Source organism: Microcebus murinus, chromosome 18 (genome assembly GCF_040939455.1).
Source record: "Microcebus murinus isolate Inina chromosome 18, M.murinus_Inina_mat1.0, whole genome shotgun sequence".
Lineage (NCBI taxonomy): Eukaryota > Metazoa > Chordata > Mammalia > Primates > Cheirogaleidae > Microcebus > Microcebus murinus.
Window position 1 is genome coordinate 44827662 of NC_134121.1, and position 24194 is coordinate 44851855.

Consider the following 24194-nt stretch of genomic DNA (forward strand, 5'->3'; position numbering starts at 1 on the left):
CAGGGGATTTGAGGGATGAAGGTGCCGCATCCTGCGCCACGACCCCCAGAAGGGCCACAAATTCTGAGTAGAAAGAGCCTGGTCCTGGCTGAAGGGTCCCTTGGCCTTGTAGTCCTCGGCAGCCCCTACCCCCACCCCCCGGCAGTGGTCTCAGGGCCCCCAATAGCTTACTCAGCCCTGGTCATATCTTCTGCTCAGGCCTTTTGGGGAAGACATGGGTGAGGGGGAGTGGCCGAGGATGAAAAAGTGTTTTAAGGGGACCAGGCCTCCCCACCCTCTCACAGAAGAAACACAGCCTTAGTACTTGGTCCCTGCTCCTGGAGGGGACCTTGCTGCTTGGCAGGCCACCTGCAAGGCACCTTGCCGCGGCTGGGAAGGTGTAGTTGTGTCTGGTCTTTCCTGCTTTAGATCTTTCATGGGTTGGTCATTCTGGGGAGGAAAAATGGGGTCCTGGGGGAGGTCCCCTGCCCTGGGGCAGAGCTGTGGGGTGACAGAATGAAGGGAGAGTGGGCTGGTGAGCCGTGGTGATGGGCTGAGTGCCACCATGAGACGTTCTAAGAGAGTGCAGCCCCCTGGGCCCTCCCGGGAACATCTCCAAAGAGGCTGCTCCTCCCCTCACCTGTGGTCAAGGTCTGAGTGATGCCTTCCGAGGAGGGGGCATGTGTATGTGGCTGGGGGTTGCTTTAATAGCTGAATCGCTATCACAGGGCGCGCTTAGGGGCTTCCGTGTGTGGCCATGTAGTGGAAGAGGGCAGAGGTTCTGCTCTGGGCCAGTGCATCAGCAGCAAGTCGGGACCCATCATCCTCCAAGCCCTTGGCCTTCGTCACTACCCCCGACTGCCTGCAGCTGGGCTGCGTGCTCATGCAGCGTGGTGCTTGGAAGGCACTTTGCCTGTAATTTCTGTCTATCTTTCGAACTCAAGGCAGAACAAGGTACTAACCTGCTCTGTTTTTGCACTCAGGAAGTTGGCCGGGGAAGGTAAGCGGCTTGCTGGAAGTCCCACGGCGAGCGAGCAGGAGGCAGACACTGGAACCCTGGCCACCTGCGCCTTGCCCCACGCTTTCCTTCTCACTGGTTTGTAGCCTCCCTGCAGAAGGAGAAGAAAACTCTGACTAGAATATGGGGTGTGTGTGAGAGACAGACAGACAGACAGACAGAAAGGTATGCGCTCACCCCTCACTGAGGCCCCACTCTGAGCCAGGCACCCGGCTAGGTGCCCTGCAGACCCTACTCCATTGGTCCTGGGGACAGGTTGACTCTGTCCCCACTCCTCGTACCCAGGACTTAACACATAGTTGGCACTCAAGTGATACTTCTGCAGAATGAATGAGTGAATGGAATCCTCCCACTGGCCTGGAAGTACAATATGATCTGTCCTTTGTTATCGAAGTATTTTTCAACAAAAGTTTACCAAGCACCACAGGTGAGGAAACCGAGGTGCAGAGAGGGTACACGACTTCTTGAAGGTCACACAGCTGGTCTGTGGCAGAGCTTGTGTTGGAACTGAAGTCTGTCGTGCCTGAGGCTGGTGTGTGTGTGTGTGTAGGTGTGGGGGGATGGGAGCAACAATGGGGAGGCACAGGGGAGTATGGGATTTCTCTTCCTGCGATGCAGAGAATATTAAAGGAAAATAACCCGAAGACAGCGCGGTCCCACCAGGCCATGGCCAGCTCAGACAGAGGCCTGCAGCTCTCTAGCCAGGTGTGCCGGGGGCTTTAGACAGGATTTGTGTCCCTGGAAAACTGGTTTTAAATCATTTTTTAAAACACAAATAAAACCATCCTTTCCAGCCACTGGGGAAGCCTGCAGCTAGATGGGAGGCTGCAGCAAGTTTTCTTTTGTACCATGAGGAATTCTTTCGAGCTCTTGGATTTGCCCAACTGGATTTCTGAAAGCACGGTAGGTAAATCCACCGGGCGGTGGAGAAAGCCAACCGCCCAGCTCTTGCCAAGATGAGCACAGACTCGGTGGACGCCCTTCGTGGGGGTTCCCAGACCTCGGCTGAGCCTGTTCCCTCCCCACTAACACTGGAGGTAAGCCCAGCCGTGGGCCCCAGCACTGGGGACAGGCTGGAGTCCTGAGCCAGCAGCTCCGGTTAGGAAATTAATAAAGAAAGAGAAGCTCTCGCAGCCAGGACCATGGCGAGAGACGAGTTAGGTCATGTCTCTTTCTGTTCAATTGGCTATTAGTCCCAACCCTGATGTCACCTCCAAGCTATTAAGCGTCACCCTCAGAGACACGTGTGAACGGCTTGCAAGTCTCTTATCAGGCATGCCTCTGAGTCTTGCTGCTGACAGTGGTCAGGCCCTGGAAGCTGTTTCTTGGCCAAGCACAGGTCAAAGAGAAGCTTGTCCGACTTCAGACAGGGCTCAGGGTGTGGGTGTCCAGTCCTCCTCTTCAAGGGCATGACCCGCCAGATATGGTGGTCTGAAGGCTTGACCGCATCAAGCCATCTAACCAGCCTCTGGGCCAGAGCTTCCCCCACACTCTCCATGTGTCCAGCAATGGGCACTTTGGAGGGAAGAAGGCAGGTGACACCAATAATTTGACAATTCCTTCTCTCATCCACCCACCCACCCATCCATTCATCCATCTGAGCAACCAATACTACTCATTGAGCATTTATTACGTGCCTGGCATCATGCTAGTGGCTGTGAATAAAATGACCAGAGAAACACATTTCCTTCTCTTCCTTCTAGCCTAGGAAGCAGATCACACATGAACAAACAAACAAACAAATCAAAGAATTATGAAGTATGATAGTGGCCATAAAGGAACACACACAAGGTGGGAAGATAGAGACAAAGGGATGGTGGTGGCCACAGACGATGGTGGCCTTAGAGAAGGGCATGGAGATATTTTTGAAGGTGTTTCAAAAATATTCAGGCGTTCATGGTTGACAACAAATGGGACTGAGAAGGGGCAGCCGGTGGAGGGAAGGAGCACAGTGACAGCCCAGTGTTGTGGTGGCCAAGAAAGGATGCAACTGACACGTGCCTGGTTGGTGGCTGTGAGACATTGGCTGGCACAGGCTCCCCTCCTGGCTGGACAATAATATGTAGCTCTTCCTGGAAACCATTTCCACTCAATGGAAGGAAAGAAAGCCACCTACATGGCTTTCTTATTGGAACTGTCGTGCTTTGGGGATGCAGACAGGAAAGAGTACATCCCTGCCTGACACTAGTTCTTTTCTCCAAGTAGAAGAACCATAAGAAATGCATGCACCCACCCCAGGGCCCGGCCAGGCAGGTGGGCAGATTTCTGAAGACCTGAGCCCCTCCAGGCCTGTTCAATTGGAAATAGATTCTCTCCTCGCTTTATCTCTTTTATGTCCCCATCTCTCTCAGAAGGCTGGCCACACACTCGCTCGTCCCTGATGCTCTCTCAAGGATGGAGAAACCCATTACTGAAAAGTTACTGTCTGGGAATTCTCAGTTGTTTGCATTCCTACCTAGTCACCATCTCTGGTCACAGTCACTGCTTCCCATCGGGGAGTCCCCAGTGGGTGGCCTTGCTTCCCTCATGCAGCTTTGCCCTTGGGAGAAAGTGGAGGATTTTTACCAACTTGAAGAGCAGGTGGTCCCCGCTACTTCTCACCCAGCGTAGCTCCATCAAACGCCAGCGCCAACGAGGGAGAGGGGAGCGGGGAGTGTGCTTGACTAAGGTGCATGTGCCTTTAGTTTCACAATCAGGTTCTCCTCCATGGATTTATTACCTGTGTTTACGGGGGAAATTAAAATTCTCATGCCGAAAGAGATTTTTTTCTATTAGCTTTAGAAACTGGTGAACATTGTTGCCTAATGTCAGGCACTGGCCTGCTATTGAAAATTAGCTGGGCGGTATCACATGTTCAAACTGCCTGTGTGTGCATTTTGTGTGATCCTAGAACACGTAATTCCTTGGGGCTCCAGATCTGGGAGGGCATTCCAAACAGAAGGGCAGGAGCAAAGGAATGGAGGCTGGAAATCACACGGCGTATGGCCATGAATGGCAGGTGGCTTGGTCTTCCTGGAGCACGGAGTTTGTGGCAGGGATGTGGGTTGAGGCTGCAGGGGCAGACCATGGGGATCTCCCAGGCTGTAAAGGCTCTTGGGCTTTATTTCATAGGTGATGGGAAGCCACTGATAGGTTTTAAATTGGGAGTGACAAGGTTGGATTTTTTTGTGACTACTCTAGGGGGTGAAATTTGAGCAGCCTCAGGCCAGGAAGGAGAGCAATTGGAGGCTCTAACTCAAGTGGAAGACGTTGACAGCCTGTGGTGGTGAGAAGACAATGCACTGGGCGGGAGAAATATCTATATGGGAAGTGAAATGAACAGGTAAGAGATTGCTTCTGAAAAGCAAAGAGGCAGGTTTCTAGTAGGTGTGAATGGGTGCGTTGTGGTATTGCCAACTGATATAGAAGAATTGGAACACAGGCAGAACTAGCCAAAGTAGGGGGATGGAGGTTTCACTGTCAAATATTTGAGTCTGAGGTGCCTCTGGTCACTGTGAGGCACAGGGCAGTGGGCAGCAGCATGTAGAACCTTGAGTTCTCAGCGCAGGGGTAGGAAGTGTTGGCCTGGGGCCGGAATGCGTGGATTCCAAATCTGGCTTCATCAGCAGAGAGGCCAGTTTTCATGAGGTTGTGCAGCCGTGACAAATGACCCCCAAAGTCCCAGTAGCTTACAACAACAAACTTTTCTATCCTCACTGGCGTATGTGAAGGCTGTGGGGTCAGCTTTGGCTTTGCGCCACGTCTCTCTCATTCTGGAACCCAAGATAACCGGGCACCCCCATCTCAGCCTTGCCCAGAGGGAAAAGCGCAATAGCACAGTCATCTGATGACTCTCAAAGCTCCCGCTCGGACAGAGCATGCGTCCCTTCTGCTCACATGCTATTGGCCAAAGCAGGTCACGTGAACGGGATGTCCTGACCACTGACTGGCTATGAAACCTTGGGGGAGGGGGCGGGTTACTCAACTTCTCTCTGCCTCGCTCACCTCATCTGTGAAGTAAGAATGACAGGACTACGTCTTAGGATTGTTAAGAGAATTCCCATAGTTCGTACACACGAAGCGCTTAGAACAGTGCCCAACACAGAGTGAACGTTATGTAGTTGTGGGGGCTGGGGGGGTTCGTGTTTAATAGTTACGGAGCTTCAGCCTGGGAAGAAGAAAACGTTCTGGAGACGGACACTGGCAATGGTTGCACGACACTATAAAAGCACTTGATGCCACAAAACGACACACTTGCAAATGGTTACAGTAGTAACTTTTATGTGTCATTTATCACAATTTGAAAAATGTAGTGGATGGGATCACCTAGGAAGAAAGTGAAGCGTAGGGAAGGTGGAGGTAGAAAGAGAATATCTTGGGAACTAGGTATGAGGGCACAAGCATCGAGAAAGGAGTTTGCATGGGGGACAGAGAAGGAACATTCGAGACAGATGAGGAAAACCAGAAGAGGGTGATGTCCCTCAAAGCCACGGAGTCGAGTTTCCAGTAGGAGGGAGGGTTGGAGTGATGAGAGTGTCCCTTTTGCTTGGCTCAGAACCTGAACCTTAGCCGACAGAGCCCCCTTCCCTTTGGCACCTTGATCTTGGTGGGTCTGCTTGATTCTGCCACCTCCTCGAAATGCCACTTCCGGGCTCTGGCCACACCTGGTCCAGGTTGCTTCCATGCAAGATCCTGGCTAGGTCCCTCTCCTGGTTCCCTCCCTACCCTCTCCCTAGCCAGTCCTGTGTTGCCCATTGTTGACATCTTGGTGAGACAAATAATTTTTTAATTAAAAAGACAGAATTTGGGATATCTTTTCTTATGTCATTTTATTACTATTGATGTATATTTTTCTACTCTTAAATAAAAACTTCTGTACTTTGAGTTTAAACATTAAGGATGGTTAGCTTATGGTCATGATTCCTTTATTGACAAAAGAGTTCATCTTTTGTTTACAGAACAGTAATTATTTGATAGGTCATAGATTAGGGAAACAGAGAGTCACACTTGTACAGTGGGCCATGAAGACAACGCATTTGCTTGGAGAAAAGGTTTTTTTTACATAATTATTACTTTTGCACCCACATTTTAAAGAATCTAAGGGAGATGCCTTGGTCTAGATGATTTCTTCTCTTTGCCCTGTTGCTTTTAGACATTGTCTGGGTGATCATCAGATGAGAATCAAAAGGCTGCACACAAGAGAAGTGATTCTTAGCTCTGTAAAGAAAAAGGTCTGGGTACTTGGCTTTTTTTCTTGATTTTATTTCTCCAAGAGTTTTCTTACAAAGTGAATTGACCTTGCACAGTTAGCTTGATGTAATCTTAAGAAAATATATGACGTATGCTTTAGAAAAATCATACATGCTCTAACCAGCCATCTCATTTGGCAATCATTTTCCATAGAGTTTGTCCTTTCTGGGGTGGGGAGGTGGGGTTATTTTTACACGTGGACGATGACATCTACATACAAGAGATCCAAACTCTTGCTAACCTCCCTCTGCAACACCAGCTGGCATGGTGGGGGGCAGCACTGGGAAGAGGGGCTGTCTCTTTCCAGGACTTCAGTTGCCCCAGGTTGTTTGGTCATCAGTCCTCAAGTGGCACCCTGGGATGACCTGGCTGAAGTCTGAGCAGTCCACACACATAACCCTAGCAGCTCCTCTCACAGTAACAGCATTTGTGGAACACATAGGAGGGGCTCAAATGCACCCTGTGGAGGAAGAGGGACTGTTTTCTTGTCCCCTTCTGTAGTCACAGGACACCACAGCTGGAGAGCTGTCCCCTCCAGGGTGCCACAGCTCTAGGGCCCCACCCAGCAGCTGTCCTATCATCTCCCACTCCCAGGATGCAGAGGCCACTTTCCAGCCCCGTGCTTAGTAATGTAAGCATCTGGAGAGGTTTTCAATCCAGAAATCGTGGATTCAAAGGAGTAGCTGCTCCTCTTCTCTGGAGCACCGCTCGACAGTCCCAGCTGTCACCCTAAATTCATTGTGAAGCAGCAGATGCCGTCCTGGGTTTACTATCATCCACCCAGTCAAGCCAGTGTGGACTGGCCATATTATATGAGGACACAGAGACCTACACAGGCTATTTTTTTGTCTTCTCCCAGTCAATGCTCCAAAATTTGCCCACTTAGCAAACAAATTTGAAGATAGGGATGGGTTCCTGACTCGCAGCAGCTGAGTGCTGACCTCAACCCTCCTCATACTGATTTTCCCTGGGGTTTGGGGATACCAAGGGGCCCAGAAGTCAGCCCAAAGAGGAAAGGTGGGCCAGGTTGTGTGTGTCTCAGTCATTTCCTTTCTTCTGGAGCATTTGCTTTCATGAGTCACCAGCTGGTTCCAAGGCTCCTCTCTCAGCAGGCCAGGTGGTGTCCAGCCCTGGAGGAAGCCTGGCTCATAGGAGGAAGGTGGTAGGAGGAGGTGTGGGTGGCAGCCAAGAGACCCTGAGAAGAAGTGTCCCTGGAGCTATTTCCAGGCTTGTCCTGTCTGGTAGGATCACTGTGTGATTCCACGAGAGTGGGGGAAGCAAAGGCCCTGGGAGGGGGCTGCTAAGACAGAGGAATGCTGGACAGAACTTTCTGGGAAACACTGGACAGCTTCATATCCAAGAGTCAATGCAAGATGTGGAGAGGCTGCCCTGGGATGAGTGGGAAGAAGGTGAGGGTGGGATTGGGGTGAAGGTAGGGGGCTCAGTCGCAGTCTTTTTTATTCTCCACGGAGAATCTCACTCTGAACTTGGAGAGGCTGTAGAGTCCCCATCCTCCGGGTCCTGCCCATGGGGGGAGATGGGCTGACCCCCCTTCACGCGCTTCCACTTCATCCTTCGGTTCTGGAACCACACTTTGACCTGAGGAAAGAAGCGAGGGAACCTGGTCATTCCAGGGCCGCTGTGACCCCCTCCCCATGTTGATGGCCAGGGTACAACTCCAGGGACCCCAGCTTGGAACCCTCACTTGCCCCTCTCCACTCCCCAAAAGGCCTGGGAACTGAGACCAAAGGGAGGACACACCAATCTGCCCAGAGGTCTGTCTTATGTCTCCATATAAGCCCCAGACAGACCTGGGAACAGGTTCTGAAAAGCATTGGCCCCACCCCGTTTCATATGCCTGGCCCCCCATGCCTACACTGCTCCCTCCAGCCTCCATTCCCTAAGGGGCTGGGAGCCTCATCCTTTGGCACAATTATCACACGCTTTTTAGTTTAGATAGCTCTGGTCAGCATATTTTTCTCATGTGAGCTTCAGTATTACCTGCAGGCTGGAGTTACAGCCCTATTTTATGGATGGAGACCCGGAGGGCCCAGGGCTAGGAAGTGGTAGAGGCAAGATTTGAATCTAAGTCTTCTGATTCAAAACACAGCAAGCACTCTGGCAGAGTGCTCTATCAACCAATGAGGCTATCAAATATTATTGTTATTATTAGTACTTTTATTTCACATCAGAGCATGCGTGTGGGCAGAATGCACTGAGGAAAAGCCCAAAACAAAGGACCAGGGCAGTTTTTCTCAAAGTGTGCCCAGGAACCAGCTGTAAATCCAAATCACCTGACGAATTCATGAGAAATGCAGATTCCTAGTCCTACCTATTATTGCTGCAAAATCACTCTCCTGGAACTCCGAAACCTGCATTTTGAACAGTGGCTCAGTGATTCCAACACACTCCAGTTTGGGAATAACCACAACAAAGGTTCCAACCCCAGCTGCAATGAGAATCACCTAGGGCAGTGGTCCCCAACCTTTTTGGCACCAGGGACCGTTTTCACAGAAGACAATTTTTCCATGGAGCAGGGAGGGGGGATGGTTCCGGGATGATTCAAGCGCATTACATTTATTGTGCACTTTATTTCTATTATTATTACATTGTAATATGTAATGAAATAGTTTTCTGGCTCACCATAGGTTGGGGACCCCCTTACTTAGGGGACCTGTGAAAAATTCTGATGCGAGGATCCCATCCCAGGCCAATTAAAACCATGTCTAGGGGTGGAGCCCAGACATCGGTGTTATTCAGACCTCCCCAGGAGCTTCTCAGGTGCAGCCACAGTTGGGAACCACTGGACTCGGTGGAGGAAGAAGAAAAGGGAGAGGGTCCAGGGAGGGGCGGTGGGAGAGCAGAGCAGAGGAGAGGTGGCCGGCCGCACCTGCCGCTCGGAGAGGTCCAGGTTTACGGCGATCTCGTATCTGCGGAGCCGGGTCAGGTAGTTGTGGTGAGCGAACTCGGCCTCCAGCTCCCGCAGCTGCTCCTTGGTGAAGGCCGTCCTCTCCTTGCGGGCCTTGCTGCCGCCCTCCGGCTTCCCTCCGTTCTCCTGGTTGTCTGCGGAGAGAGGGCCCCACCCAGGAAGGCATGGGCTGAAGGAGCCTTGGTTCCCTTTCTTTCGTCCAGAAGCAACCAGGCAGCCCTTCCCAGTCGCTCTCACTTTAAGGGGTGCTGAGAAAGAAGCTACACTGTACCCTCATTCCTTCCAGTGTCCTACCCTTCTAAGAACTGGGAAGGTTTCTTGGCTCCCAATCTCAGCTACTTCCCCCCAACTTTCTTTTATTCCCAAAGCTGCTCTTGGCTGTCTAATGGTTTCTACCCCTGAGCATGATGTTAAAGTGGCCATGAGCTTGTAGGTGAGATGTCCCAAGACAAATTCTCAAAGTATGGTCCGCCACACACAGCATCAGCATCACCCGAGAACTTGTTAGAACTGCAAATCTCTGGGCTTCACCCCAGACCTATTAAATCACAAACTCTAGGGATAGGGCTCAGCAATCTGTTTTAACAAGCCTTCCAGATGATTCTGGAGCACAGTCAAGTTTACAAACCACTGCTCGAAGACCTCACTACTCAAATGGTGCCCAGGTGCCAGCAGCCTCAGTGTCACCAGGGAGCTGTTCAGACGAGCAGGATCTCAGGCCCTGCCCCAGAGGGCCAAGTCTGGAAAGCCACCCAGACCCCTGTGAAGGAGGCTCCGTCCCAGACAGCAGGGGCTCAGTCATAACTGCCAGCGGGGTCAGGGGAACAGACCACGCACCTGACGTGTATTAGCCTCTTAATCCCCACAATAGCCCAACCAGGTGGTTCTAGTATTAGCCCCGTCTTACAGACCAGAAAACTAACACACAAAAGTTCAGTAAATTGTCCAAGTTCATCAGCCTGTGAGTGGTGGAGGCAGGAATCAAACTCAGGCAGTTTGACTCACATACTGTTCGAATGAAATAATTCTAGGAAAGGCTTACAAACTGTAAAGTACTGTACAAATATAATAATCATTATAATGTATCGTTATCTCTTGAGCAGAGTAAGAGGCTGTTCTGCCTTCACTTTAATTAAGAGTTCATGGACCGAGACAACACACCTGAACAATTAACTGAACAATCAACTAACAACACGAGCCACGTGGCCAGTGAAAGGCTCCAAGAGCCATTGTGCGGGGCTCCGGCACTTAGAAGTCTTTCAGTCGCTTGTCCTTTTGCAGATGTGGAGCCTGTGGTTCTTAGTGAGGCGCTTTCCCGAAAGCTGCGCCCATCCTGTCCTCTCTGGAAGACCCCAGCCTCACCCTGCGGGCGGGGAGCAGTCCTCTGTTCTCAGAGGCCGGGTCTAAACTGGACCGGAGGGCTGGGCGGAGGGTTCAGGCCCGTGGTGTGAGGCAGAGAAGCCGCCCGCGCGGTCAGCTCAATAGACAAGTTGCGGCGCGGGGTGGGGAGGCCGCGATCCGACTTGGAAGTTTGGGCCTGGCTGGTTCCCCGCTCCAGCCCTTTGCATCTCCGCTTCCCCGTCCTCCGCCCCCACGGCCCCGAGCGGGGACGACGGGCTGGGGGCTGCGAGGCGAGTGGCCGCCGCGACCCGGGGACCCAAGGTGCTTGGCGCAGCCGGGTGCCCGGGTCGGGGGCGGGTCGCGGCGCCCGGGCCCGGACTGGCCGCCCGCGGCGCGCGCCCGGGAGCAGGGCAGGGGCGAGTCCCCGGCGCGGGCTGCCTGCCCGGCGGCCCCTGGCTCCGGGCCGGGAAGGCAGGCCCAGACCCCTCCGGAAGCGGGAGCGTGGGCCGGCGGGAAGGACGCGCAGCCCGGGCCAGGGTCCCCGAGGAGCCCTCCGGCCTTGGCCGCCGCCAGCGCCGCGCCCCCTCCTGGCGGCGGGCCCCGCGGGCCGAGTGAGCAGGAAATCCGGGCCGAGGCTCCTAACCGCCTCCTGTCCCAGGGCTCGGGTTGCCAGCCCTTACTGTTCGCGGCTGCCGGGAGCGGACAGCCCAGAGACTCGCGGTTAAACCTGGATCCCGAATCTGCTTGCTGGAGACTAAGGGAAAGTCACTTCGCCTTTCTGGGCTTCTCTCTCCTCATCGAGAAATTGGGGAAAATAAAGCACCTACTTCCCAGGGTTCTTGGGAATACTGGGCCATCTAATGTGTGTGGAAATGCTTTTAAAACCCAAAAGTGCTAGACAAATATAAGGTATTCTCCAATTCTTCAACTCCACCAGATGCTGTCTGGAGGGCTGGATGGCAACAGCTGGCACTTGAAGGCTTCTGTGTGCTTAGACGCATCCATTTCTTTAATCCTCACCACACAGCTCAGCCACGAGTAGATACTACTATTATCCCCTTTAGGACTGTTATGTGGATTTGTGTGATAATTTGATGAATAGCTCTTTCCCCAGGGAGGTGATTGTTTTTCTTACTGGTGCATCTAGCCGGTAGCTGCTTCTGTACCTGGCACAAAGTTAGAACTTGCTAAATATTTGCTAAACCATCCTTTATACAGAGGAAGCAGCCTTAGACAGGCCCGAGAACTTGCTCCGTGTGCCTAGGTAGCCTTTAGGCAGCAGGAGGGAGATTTGAACCCAGATCCATCTGACTAGAGTAGAGGCTCTCGACTTTGGTGTCAGATTCTCTATCTTCTGGCTGGCCGGCTAGGGTGGGGGCTGGAGCTGGACTGTTGCAGCTCTACTTACATCCAGTGTTCCTGGTGGCACTGCCCTGGGTTGCTGCCTATACCCATCCTCATCTTCTCCCAGGCCTGGGTAGGTTTGCACAGGTGCCCCATGGTGTCCCCCAAAACAACTCCCCACCCTAAGTCCTGCACGTAATCCTCCCTAGAGAGAAGAGCAGGAAAGGACCCCTTTGGAGCTGGTCTTGGACTGGCCACTGCCCACCAAGCTATGCCCCCTTCCTATCCACCTCTCCTCTCCTGTCTCTTGCTGTCCAGACTTTGGCTCTGGGACTTCAGTGCCTATTTCCAGAAGAGGAAATGGGAAGAAGAAGCCTAGGTTGGGACCCGAGGGTCTCAGCTAACCCCTTGAATGACTAATGGTGGGCAGGATATTGGCTCTGGGAGGACACTTGTCCCTCACCAACTTTCCCAGAGTGGGATTAGCTTTCACCATGGCTAGAAATGATAAAAGGACCAACAGTATGGGAAGCGAGCTATGAAAGCTGAGGTGGAAGTTACGGGTCTGTGTTCTGCAACAGTGAAAAATGGCGACACTTTCATCAGGATAGACAAAGAGAACCCTGAGCACTTCCACACCATTTCTGGCCGGGGGGCTCAGTTCCTGAGCATACTACCACATGAAAGTAACTCGTGTGCCCCAACACGGTTTGATCCCAGGAGAGTGCATTTTTGGGAAGCCTCTGTCTCCTCTCTGGGCCTCAGTTTCCCCATGTGTAGAAGTTTGGGATTGGTCCCGGGGAGCTGGTGTCAGTTCTTTCCCACTACATAAGCCCCGATACCTCCTCTCCCTGTTCCCTCTTCTGCTGAGAACACCCGACCTTGATGAACTCTGAGGTCCTCCCAACTTCAAATATTCTTGTCCTGGCTCCTTGTCCCTCTCTTCCGCCTCATCCATGTTCTTGCTGTGTGCTCTGTCCCAAAGCCCTCCCCAGCTTCCCACGGCCTAGAGATCAGGGTGGTGCCAGGCATTTCTCCCTCCCAGCACGGAGCTGAGTGGAGGGGACTTTTATTTGCAGAGGTGTCTGGGACCTGGAGGTGCTGGCTCAAGGGATTCGCCTTCTCACCTGGGGCAAGTCCCTTAAGTTCTCTGAGCCTCAGTTTCTTCCTTTTTATATACTTGCTGTGCCCGTAAGGTTGTTGAAAAGGTAAAAGGAGACAAGTGGCGTGTTAACACCTAGCACAGTGCCAGGCATGGATCTGAGACTCTGTTTGCAGGAACTGTCAGAAGAGGGTCTGTTGGAGATGGTGTCATGGCGGAGCTTAAACATGAGGCTCCTTAATGATCCAGACCGTGTGAAATGTCTGACTTTTGGCTATTTTCCCTTCTGCACTTCTCTTCCACATCTCTTCATGGACCTGTGTCTCTGGCCACTATCAGCCACTATTGCTTCAGCCTTCCAGGGGGTCCATGATTCTGGACACAGTCAGTAGATGTGATCAGAATGACAATCCAGTTGTCCTCCTGGTCCCGTTCCTCTCTCAGGGACAGTGGGGCCTCTTCTAGAACTCCCAAGGGAGGATGCTGGCACTCGGCTGGCTGCCCCTGTGGTTAAGGGTGAGCCACCCGCCCTAGGCCTTGCACGACCCTCAGCTGGAGCAGGGCTGTGGGCGAACAGGACGGTGCCCAGAGAAATGCAAACAGGATGTGTGTGTGATTGTGGTTTCCACCACAAGCTTTTATACCATCCAAGGCAAATTGTTTCACAAATAGCTGTCACATTTGGCAGGCCTTCCTAAAGTTAGCAGACAGCTTTATCAGAGCCACGGGGAGGTTCAGACAGACCCAGAGGAACATGCCTTTTAGAGTCCTGTACTCTATACTTCCCAGCTCTTGCAGCACCATTTTACATAACTTTCTGTCCCAGACCAGATAGAAAGCCCTGTGCCCCATATGAAAATAGTACTTTGCAGTTGACAATGGATTTCTTTCACCCAGAGATCAACTTTTCCTGGATTTGTATATACTACAGAATCGTAGAAAGAAGAGCTTGGAGAGATGCAGAGATGATCTAATGTCACCATGTCATTTTTTTTATTTTTTTTTTTTTTTTATTTTTATTTTTTTCAGCTCTTAGACACCAACGGATCACCATGTCATTTTAAGTTGAGCCTAAACAAGGTAAGGATACACAACAAGTTAGTAGCAGAATTGGGCCTAGAACCCACATTTCCATGATAGGAAACTATTGCCACACTATTAGGCTGCTTCCTAGTACATCCTCTTAATGTTCTGTGAGATTTAATTAATCGATGAATTGATCAATTAATGTGTAAGGTACACATTAACCCATCGAACAGATGAGGAAATTAAGACCCAGAGACTAAATTGCCCAAGGCCCCTGGGACCAGTCTAGGCCTATAGCCACATGTCACACTGCTCTGGGGGGTTGATGAGCATGGAGGCGGTGCCCCTTCCAGGGACAGTGTCTGGGTCCAGATGTGTCTCCCAGAGAAGGGAGAGGAAGGGAATATTTGGAGCACGACGTCACTAGGTGAGATCTTGGCAGATCCTCTGAAAATGGTATCTGTGGCTTTCTGGGCTATCACAGTGCAGGTACTTTGATGTCCTCGTAAGTTCTACCACTTTCAATTTCAGAACGAGGGATCAAAGCTCATCAGAATAGGCCAGACCTGGGTGGAGATGACTCAAGACCAGGTGGGTTTTCACATCTGGGGCCTCCCTGGCTTGCTGGCATTGGCCTGACTTTCTTACTGGGCCCTGCCCCACCCCAATGTCCAGGCCCTCTCCTGTAGGTGCCTGAAGGGACATGGGCAGGCTCCCAGCCTCATGGAGGAGCCCAGTGGTGGGGCCAGAGAATTCAGCAGATGTTTTTTTGGGAAGAAAAGCAGATTCTTCTTGAATGGGAATGCCTGGTGCTAGAATAATCTTTGCTGAGTGTCCCAGGCAGGATGGGGCAGTGAGGGTGGGCAGTGGTGACAGAGATAGGAGGCAGCAGCAGACTTCAGGAGGGGCTGGGGAGGTTGTGGGCAGTGATGGGCTTTGTTTGTATTTATAAGTTCCAGATGTCACCTTCAGCTGTCACCAAAGGAAGTGTGGGCTTCAAGACACAGGCCCTAGACTCACACTGTTCATCTATGTCACTGAGCAAAGAAAACAGGGAAAAACAAGAAATAGAAAAGCACGCTACTGGGGCTGTCCATTTATTTCGTTCTCACCCTTGCCTTCACCTTTTTTCTTCCTTCCTCTGTCAAATAGCCCTCTTCCTTAGCGATTCCTTCCTAAAAGTGTCTCCACTTTTAAAATCTCTACTTGTTGGTGTAAGTCAAGAACTCAGGGACCTGCTTGTAGCCAGAAACAATCCCCTGTCCCTAGTGGGCAAGCTCTTGTGGCCGCTGGGACGCTGGGTTAGGAAAGCTCCCAGGTCAGGCACTTGTCTGAGGTGCCACCTTCACCAAAGGCGTTTTCAACCTGAGCATTTGCGTCAAGGCTTGAGCCTTGTCCCTGTCCCATATAGTTTTGGGCTAAATTATGTCCCCCTGCCCCAATTCATATGTGGAAGCCCTAACCCCAGGATCTCAGGATGTCTTTGGAGATGGAGCCTTTAGGGGTGATTAAGTTAAACTGAGGCTGTTAGGGTGGCCCCAATCCAATTTGCCCGGTGTCCTTGTAAGAAGAGATTCAGACACACACATACCAGGGAAAGACTTGGTGCACAGAGTGAAGATCACACGAGCGCAAAACAAAAGGCGGCTGTCTTCAAGCCAAGGCGAGAGACCTTAGCAGAAACCAAATCTGCCAACACCTTGGTCATAGATTTCTAGCTCCCAGAACCATGAGAAAATAAATTTCTGTTGTTTGAGCCACCCAGCCTGTGTGGTATTCTGTCGTGGCAGCTAAGATACCTCCTAACTCCCCATCACCGGTGCTCACCACGGAGGACTGAGAAGTAGGGAGCCTGCAAATACAGATCACTATTAGCAGAGAGGTTTGACTGCACAATTAATGTAATGCACTTGGATCGTCCGAAACCACCCCCACTCCATCTGTGGAAAAATTGTCTTCTATGAAACCGGTCCCTGGTGCCAAAAAGGTTAGGTGTCACTGCTGTAGGGGACGTCTGTGCTTAGAACAAGGAGCCCTTTAGAGTGGAAAACACAGCCACACACCCATGTGACAGCTGGCACTCTAGCTGTCCAGCCGTGGCAGTGCCCCTAACTGCCTGGCATGGTGGGTCCCTCTTACTGACCAGCCACGGAAGCTCCACCTGCTTCCCAGCCCAGGTACCACTCAGGAGCTGACCCAGCACCTGGTGGAGGATGCCTGCAGAGCCAGCCCAGCCTGCAGGGGAGTGTTTATGTGTCTTTCTGACCCCAGCACTCACTCTGACCCTGGGCTTGTTTTATGACTGAAGTCTGGCTCTCTGAAAATCTTTCTCATAAGTGAGACTGTACGAGTCCTAATGCATTTCACAGAAGCACATGACACGGGGTGGAAACCCTCATGCCAGGCAGTGGAGCTGCTCTCGGCGAGAAAGTAAGAAAGTGAATGAACAAATACCAGACTGCGGTTGAGGCCATGGACCAGACATTGAATGGGCTTCTGTGTGCAGATGTTTTACTAGGTGCCAAGGAAACTGCACAGATGGATCAGGTATCATTCTGGCCCTCTACGCACTTCATTTTTGGGTTGAAAGGCAGCCCTATGTATCTATAGTGCTGGATGCAAGGCCAACCATGCTTTGATGCTGCTAAACAAGGTATAAACAAGGCACACTCCATGTGTGTGGGGAGGGGGGGCAAGAAAGGATTCTCAGACACTCAACAAACTAGGAGTAGAAGGAAATTATCTTAAATAATAAAGGTCATATGTGAAAAGCCCACAACTAACACCATACTCAATGGTAAAAAATTGAAAGCTTTCCCTCTAAGATCAGGAAGAAGGCATGGATACCTACTCTGGCCACATTTATTCAACGTAGTACTAGAAGTCCTAGCCAGAGCAATTAGGCAGGAAAAGAAATAAAAGGCATCCAAATACGAAAGGAAGAAGTAAAATTATTTCTATTAGCAGATGACATGATCTTGTATGTACAAAACCCTGATGATTCTACACGCACACAAAAACCTGTTAGAGCTAATAAATGAATTCAGCAAATTTGCACTATACAAAACAACACACAAAAATCAGTTACATTTCTATATACTAACAAGGAATAATCCAACAGAGAAATTAAGAAAAAAAAATCCCATTTACAGTAGCGTCAAAAGGAACAAAATACTTAAGAATAAAGTTAACCAAGGCAGCAAAAAGCCTGTACATTATAAAACTTTGCTGAAATAAATTAAAGACGACACAACTAAATGGAAAGACGTTTGTGTTCATGGATTGGAAGACTTAATATTATTAGAATGACCACACAATGACCCACAGTAATCTACAGATTCAATGCAATCCCTATCAAAATCTCAACAACTTTTTGGGCAGAAATAGAAAAAAAAATCCTAAAATTCATATGAAATGTCAAAGGACCTCAAATAGCCAAAACAATCTTGAGAAAGAAAAACAGAACAGGAGGCTTCATCATTTTCTATTTGAAAACATATTATAAAGCTACAATAATCAAAACATTATGGTACTAGAATAAAGGCAGCCATAGACCAATGGAACAGAATAGAGAGGCCAGAAAAAAATCCTCAGTATATGGTCAAATGATCTTTGACAAAGTTGCCAAGGCTGCACAATGAGAAAGGACAGTCTCTTCAACAAATGGCGCTGAGAACACTGGAGAGCCATGTGCAAAAAATGAAGTTGGACTCTTACTTTACATGACGTACAAAAATTAACTCAAAATGAAATGAAGACATAAATGTAAGACTTAAAACTATAAAAGTGCTAGAAGAAAGCATAGGGGAAATCTTTATGACATTGGATTTGGCAATGATTGCTTGGATGTGACTTTGGAAACACAGGCAACAAAAGCAAAAATAGATAAACGGGACTACATCAAAACTTAAAAACTTCCACAATGCATAGGAAATAATCGACAGAGTAGAAAAGCAACCCAAGGAATGGGAGAAAATATTTGCACACCTTATATCTGATATGGGGGTTAATATCCAGAATATATGCAGAACTATAACTTGACAACAAACCCCCCAAAGAATCCACTTAAAAAGGGGGAGAGGACTTGAATAGACATTTCTCCAAAGAAAATACACAAGTGGAAAGCACATGAAAAGATACTCAACATCACTAATCATTAGGGAAATGCAAGTTAGAACCACGGTGAAATATCACATTTTTGATGGTTACCATCAAAAAACCAGAAAATAAGAAATGTTGGGAAGAATTTGGAGAAATTGCAACTTTTGTGCAATGCTAGTGGGAATGTAAAATGGTGCAGCTGCTATGCAAAACAGTATGAAGTTTCCTCAAAAAATTAAAACTAGAATTACCGTATGATCTAGCAATTCCACTTCTGGATATATATCCAAAAGAATTAAAAATACAATCTCAAAGAGATATTTGCATACCCATGGTCATTGCAGCACTATTCATAATTGCCAAGAGGTGGAAGCAACTTAAATGTTTATTAACAGATGAATAAGTAAAATGTGCTCTTTCTATAGATAGACACACACACACACACACACACACACACACACACACAATGGAATACTATTCAGCCTTAAAGAAGAAGGAAATCCTGTCATACGCTACAACATGGGTGAAACTTGAGGATATTTTGCTACGTGAAATAAGCTGGTCACAAAAATGCAAATACCATATGATTTCATTTATATGAGGTATCTAAAATACCTCAAAACAGAAAATAGAATGGTGGTTGACAGGCACTGGGGGGGGGAGGGAAAAGGGGAGTTGTTTAATGCATATAGAGTTTCAGTTCGGTGAGACGAAAAACTTCTAGATATCTATTGCACAGTATATATAGTTGACTCTACTGTATCACTTAAAAATGATTATGATAGTAAATCTTATGTGTTTTTGACATAGAACAAACAAACAAAAAAAGATTTTGAATATAAGATGTGCCGTGGTAAGAAATCTAAGGAGAGTTCCTTTATGAAGTTGCAAGCTGAAGTGAGGAAATCAGCACAGGTTCTAACAGATACGATAGTTTGAAAATTAACTATAGTTTTCACTGGTGGATGCAATGTACAAGTGTAGTCGTAAATCTTTTTAAAAAAGAAAGAAAATGTTCTTGGAAGGGGTGGCTTTTGAGCTGGGTGTTAAAGTAGGACTTCAACAGGCAGAAGGTGGGGGAAGGGACCGGTCCTGAGGGCTAGGACACAGGCCAGACTAAGGAAGGGGAGGAAGAAAACGCAGGATGTGTGTGGCAGGGGGAGTGGAGGGCCAGAGAGGGGTCCTTTGCGGAGAGTTTTAAACCTCGGGCGAATTTGAGAGTTTGTGGTTGGGCGGGGTCAGGTGGAGATCAGATCTTGCAGGGGAGAAATTCACCGGATGAGCCCTTGGGAACACACGTGTTGGAGTTGAAGGAGGCTGGGACAAATCGAGTCTGATTAAAGACGAGTCTCCGCAGAGCGAGGACATGAGCGCTGGCAGAGCAGCGTGAGTCCCAGCACGGCCGCTTCCCAGGCAGGCGGGCGACTCACCTGCAGCCTCTGATCACACAAAACCTCCCCTTGAACTCCATCAGGAAATCACCGCGAAATCCCTCATTCTCATAAATTAAAGACAACCACGGTAGCAATGACAGTTTGGGGTAAAACAACAGTGGCCTCGCAGCTGTCCCTGCCAGCAGGGGTCTTTAACCCCCACTGGTCTGGGGCTGGGAGTGGTTCTCTAAGATAACACTGTACACAGGTCTCCCGGGTCGGGGAGGGCCAGGGACCCCCAGGGGCCCCGCTTTCTTGATCATGATTTGAGCAAATCAGCTCCAACTTCCACTAGGAGAAAGGGGAAGCAGTTGGGGACAGACTTTCAGTTCCTGGAGCCTCCTCCACCACCGGCGTGGGGCGCATTTTCCAGGCACAACTCACCCCACAACTGCTCCGGCAGATCTTTGCGCTCCAAGCTCCTAATTGATGACAACTGGATTTTAGGACCAAAATAATTGCAAGAAGTTTCCAAGTCTTATACCCCAGACTCAGGACTTTCTGAGACAGCATATTTGAAACATTCAATTCCACTGTCCTCACAAATACAGGAATATTTGTCAGACCCTATGTTCTGATGGGCTGGTTCAGGAAATAGGGGCCTAATACCGTTCACAGCTGCTGTGTATTGAAGTCTTACTTTGTGTCAGGCACAGCGTTAATCTCTTGGGTCACTGCATTTAACCTCCACGGGAACTCCATATAGAGGGCGCTATTGCTATATCCCCATTTTACAGCTGGGGAAACAGAGGCTGTGAGAAATTAAGAACTTCCCCAACGTCCTGCAGCCAGAAAGTTGCAGTGTTGATTCTGCAATCTGTCCAACTGTGAAGTACCATGGCAGACACATTTCTGATTAATGCTGTTTAACCTTGCAGAGATGGCTCAGCTGGGACTGGGGTGAGTTACCCAAACCCTCAGTAATCAAGATAAATGCTATTTGAACGCAGTGTTTTAAAAAAAAAAATTAATGCAAAAAATAGATGATGAACAAAATATCCAAAAAAAAGGTTTTTTTGAGACAGTCTTGCTCGGTCACCCGGGCTAGAGTGCCATGGTGTCAGCCTAGCTCAGAGCAACCTCAAACTCCTGGGGTCAAGCAATCCTCCTGCTTTAGCCTCCCGAGTAACTGGGACTACAGTCCTGCACCACCCCCCCCCCCAGCTAATTTTCTATTTTCAGTAGAGATGGGGTTTTGCTCTTGCTTAGTCTGGCCTCAAACTCCTGAGCTCAAGCAATCCTCCCACCTCGGCCTCCCAGAGTGCTAGGATTATAGGTGTGAGCCGCCTCGCCTGGCCAAAATATCAAAATTTTAGATAGAGGATCTAACTAGTGACTCAGGATTGGCGGGGTAGGGTGGTGGTTCTTCGTGGGTTTGTCTTTTCTGAGCTGAATTCTAGATTCCTGGGGTAGGTGCCGAGTCTTGCTCCTCACTTTCTCCTTTCTTTAGGCTCTTATGCAGCTCATCTTTCCCACCTTCTTCTTCCCTTTCAGTTAAATTCCAAGCAGAGACTCAAGCAAGTGGGCAATAATATTTCCAGAGAGTGGGTCTGGAACCACATGGGAATGAATGAAAGGTGGCTTGCTGTGCCCCTCGTGTACTGCTGCTGCTTCTGAGGGCACCCCTCGGGAGAGCCCAGGGCACCTCCCCGCTAGAGGCTGACCCCATGAAGGGTGCGTGGCATTCAGCAGAGGGGGTCCATGTGCTTTTGGGGCGGTCAGGTGCAAGGCGTGTGTACTGGGCTCCACAATGCAGGACCATCCTCCACTTGCCAAAAGGAAAGACATTTAGGTTTTGCTGCAACTTAGAATCATGAAAGATTTCGCCTGAGCCCAGCAGGCTCTTGGCATTGCTCACCCTTCCCAGTGCCCTTGGCTCTCGGATCCCTGGAAAGCGGCTGGATGCAGCCATGGGAGGTGTGGGCAGAGACGGAGGAGCCGCAGTGACTGACGCCACGGAGGGGAAAGCTCTCGAACATAGCCCAGAGCCAAGTCACTCAGAGTTCCTTCTCTTTTTCCTTCTTGGCAAATCTCCAACCAGGGGTAGAAATAGTTAATTTTCCTGCTGAGGATTTAACCACTAGGATTTAAAGGGCCCTTCTATTAGCAGCCAGGAGGGCAGCTGTGGCTATTATCACGCACTCTGAGCCCTGGAGGGGCTTCTTCACGCATGGAGACCAAATACCATTGCAACATGAGGATTGTGTTTGAAATCTACTGAGAGGTGTGGGGTTTGGGGTCTGAAGTCCCAGGTTTGAGTTCACATCTAGGGTGACCAACTCTCCTGGTTTGCGCAGGACCGAGGGCTCTCCTGGGACACGGGATTTTCAATGCTAAACCCAGAAAAGTCCCGGGCAAGGCAAATTGAGATACGTTGCCCACTGTATTTTGACCCCATTTTTGCAGTGTTCCCCTCCAACTTCCAGCCTCTCCTTTTCCACACGGATAGAATCAAGATACTAATCAAACTGCTGACCCTGCCTCCCCAACCTGTAGGGCTGGAAAGAGCTACCGTCTGTACCCCACAGCACCCCAGCCTTCCCCCAGAGCACGTCCCACGGCCAACAGGCCTCTGCCGCCTCTTCCTCTCAGTTTGAGCTCTTTTGGGGTGAGACTCCCCTATTCATCTCAGCGTTCCTGGGGCTCGGCAAAGAGCAGATATCCGGAAATCTGTGCTAAGTCACAAGGGCTTTGTAAAGCAAGGCACAGGGTTCCCATTTATTGGTTGGTAGCCCCTTTCCTGGCTGGCCCTGGTCAGCCCCATGGGAAGGGCCTCTATAGGTTCAGCCAGACAGGACAGTAGGGCAGCGGGGCGGGAGGCTTGGGACTGCCTTGCTCTGGGCAAGGTGGGGACAAGGAACCAGACAAAAGGTGAATGGGCAGTGGGAGAAGCCAGAGAGGGCCCCATGGGGACATGAGGAAATAACAGGCCCCCACCATGGGGAGGAGAAGGGCTCTGCCCAGTGCTAGCCCTCGGCCACCTGCCTCCCAGACTCTCCCAAGGCCGGCCATCCCTCAGGAGGGCTCCTGGCAGGGCTGCCTTCCCTGGGGGCCAGCCAGACCTTAGCATGCCAAGCTATCCCCTGGGTTGGGGCATGGCCCAGCTCTGCAGAGCGATACCTGGTGGGCTGTCTGCCCCAAATCCCAGCCCTCCATCTCCCTCCCTCCACCCCTTGCCTTTCCCATCCCAGCCCTAGGCCTGCTTCTCTGCCTCTAGGATCCTGGATACGTAGAGTCCTGGGTCTGGGTGGCACTCAGGGACCCAAGCTCAGTCCTAATCCTCTGAGCCTGGTCTCAGGTGACGCCCCTGGTGAGTGAGCCCTGTGGCTCTGGGATGTACGAAGCTGGCTGGAGCACTGTGGGGAGGAGTATGACCCAGAGAAAGCCTGGGCTCAGCAAAGCCCCTCTCTAGCACCCAGAGGTTCCATCCCACGTGTCCTGCAAATATTTGCTGATCCTGTTTCATTGTCTCACTGGCACATCCCTCCTGGGGCCCAGGAGTACTGGGGACACAGGTGCATCACCAGAGAATCCTGGAACTGGGAGTGGAAGAAACCCCAGAAGGACCTGGTCTAGTCTCCTGCATTCAGGTAGGTTAGACAGTATTGTTCGAAATTCATGGTCAGGCCTCCTAAGCTCAGAAAGGGTGAGCAACCTCCCCAAGGTCACACAGTAAAGGAATGGTCAGCTGTCCCTCAGCCACCTACCTGAACTCTCCTTTTTCCGTCTGGATGATTTCTTCTCTGTCTCGTTGGCAGTGCTCCCAAGCACCCTGTAGTCCTCTCCTGGGCCTCCTGTGGCATCCACCAGGCCTGGGCTGCTGGTCCCCATCTCTCTGGAACCGCCAGGTGGGCCTGAGTGGGGCCTGCGCCGAGCCTCCGAGACAGGGAAGGGCCAGTCGGGGGGCTGCGGGAAGGCGGGGTGCTGCTCGGTGAAGATGCGTTCCTCCCGGGGCAGGCTGTGTGGGGTGGCCGCCAGGCAGGAGGCCGAGAAGTCAGGGTAGGCTGCCGTCGCTGTCGCTGGGAAGTCTGGTTTCTGGTGGAAGGAGAACGGGGTTGGCGGGTAGTGGGGTAGCCCTGAGGCCCCACTGCCTTCGGAGTGGGGGTTTCGAAGGCAGCCCCAGATGGGGGCTGGGGGCTGGGGGCTCCTCATGCAGCTGCTGGCTGAGGGATCCATCTGCTGTCCGCTGCACGCCTTGGTCCTTTCACTCTTCACTTTTTGTATGCAAATTTTTAAAAATGGGGGGAAAAAGCGTAAATAGGAGGGAAAAGCGTTCAACAGAAAGTTCACCCCAGAAACCAAAACAAAAACCAAAACTAAAGTCTCTCCTTAGAGCGTGCACACACGTGGCCAGCTACCCTGTGCGCGTGCACACACCTGTGTCTGGCCTCGCTCCTCGCCTCCTGCCCTCCAGCACACCGGCCTGCCTACTGGGGTCCCTTGTACGTGTATTTGTCGCCGATGACACTGAACATTTTCACTGTCCCAGCCCAGACGCACCAGCTGATGGGGAGCTCGACTCGGACCCTGGAGCGAATCCCTGCAGAGGGCTGGACCAGGGCTGCTGAGACACACTTTTAAATCCTGCGGTGGGGAGAGAGTGACAAATTTCTGAAGTGAAATGTGAGAGAGGAGAGGGAGGGGTTAACCCGAACACACAAGATCCCCTCCAACCAAAACCCTAGCAGGCAA

General features: G+C 50.6%; 1 protein-coding gene and 1 long non-coding RNA gene across 3 annotated transcripts; both read right to left on the reverse strand.

Moving 5' to 3' along the window:
* Window positions 1-948: 948 nt before the first annotated feature.
* On the reverse strand, window positions 949-4826 carry LOC105883527 (uncharacterized). The gene is made up of 3 exons (XR_001159805.2): window positions 4670-4826; window positions 3453-3716; window positions 949-1088 (listed from the first exon to the last, which is right to left on the reverse strand). It is a non-coding gene; the product is annotated as an uncharacterized LOC105883527 (long non-coding RNA).
* Window positions 4827-6102: 1276 nt separating this feature from the next.
* Window positions 6103-23678, reverse strand: MEOX1 (mesenchyme homeobox 1). 2 transcript variants are annotated; one of them, XM_012786639.2, is made up of 3 exons: window positions 23210-23678; window positions 9117-9289; window positions 6103-7825 (listed from the first exon to the last, which is right to left on the reverse strand). In XM_012786639.2, exons 1-3 carry the CDS (start codon window positions 23676-23678, stop codon window positions 7703-7705), a joined length of 765 nt encoding a protein of 254 aa, XP_012642093.1. In that variant the 3' UTR covers window positions 6103-7702. The 2 variants fall into 2 exon arrangements, with proteins under 2 accessions (XP_012642093.1, XP_075850720.1); XM_075994605.1 differs by lacking the exon at window positions 9117-9289.
* Between the last annotated feature and the right edge of the window lie 516 nt (window positions 23679-24194).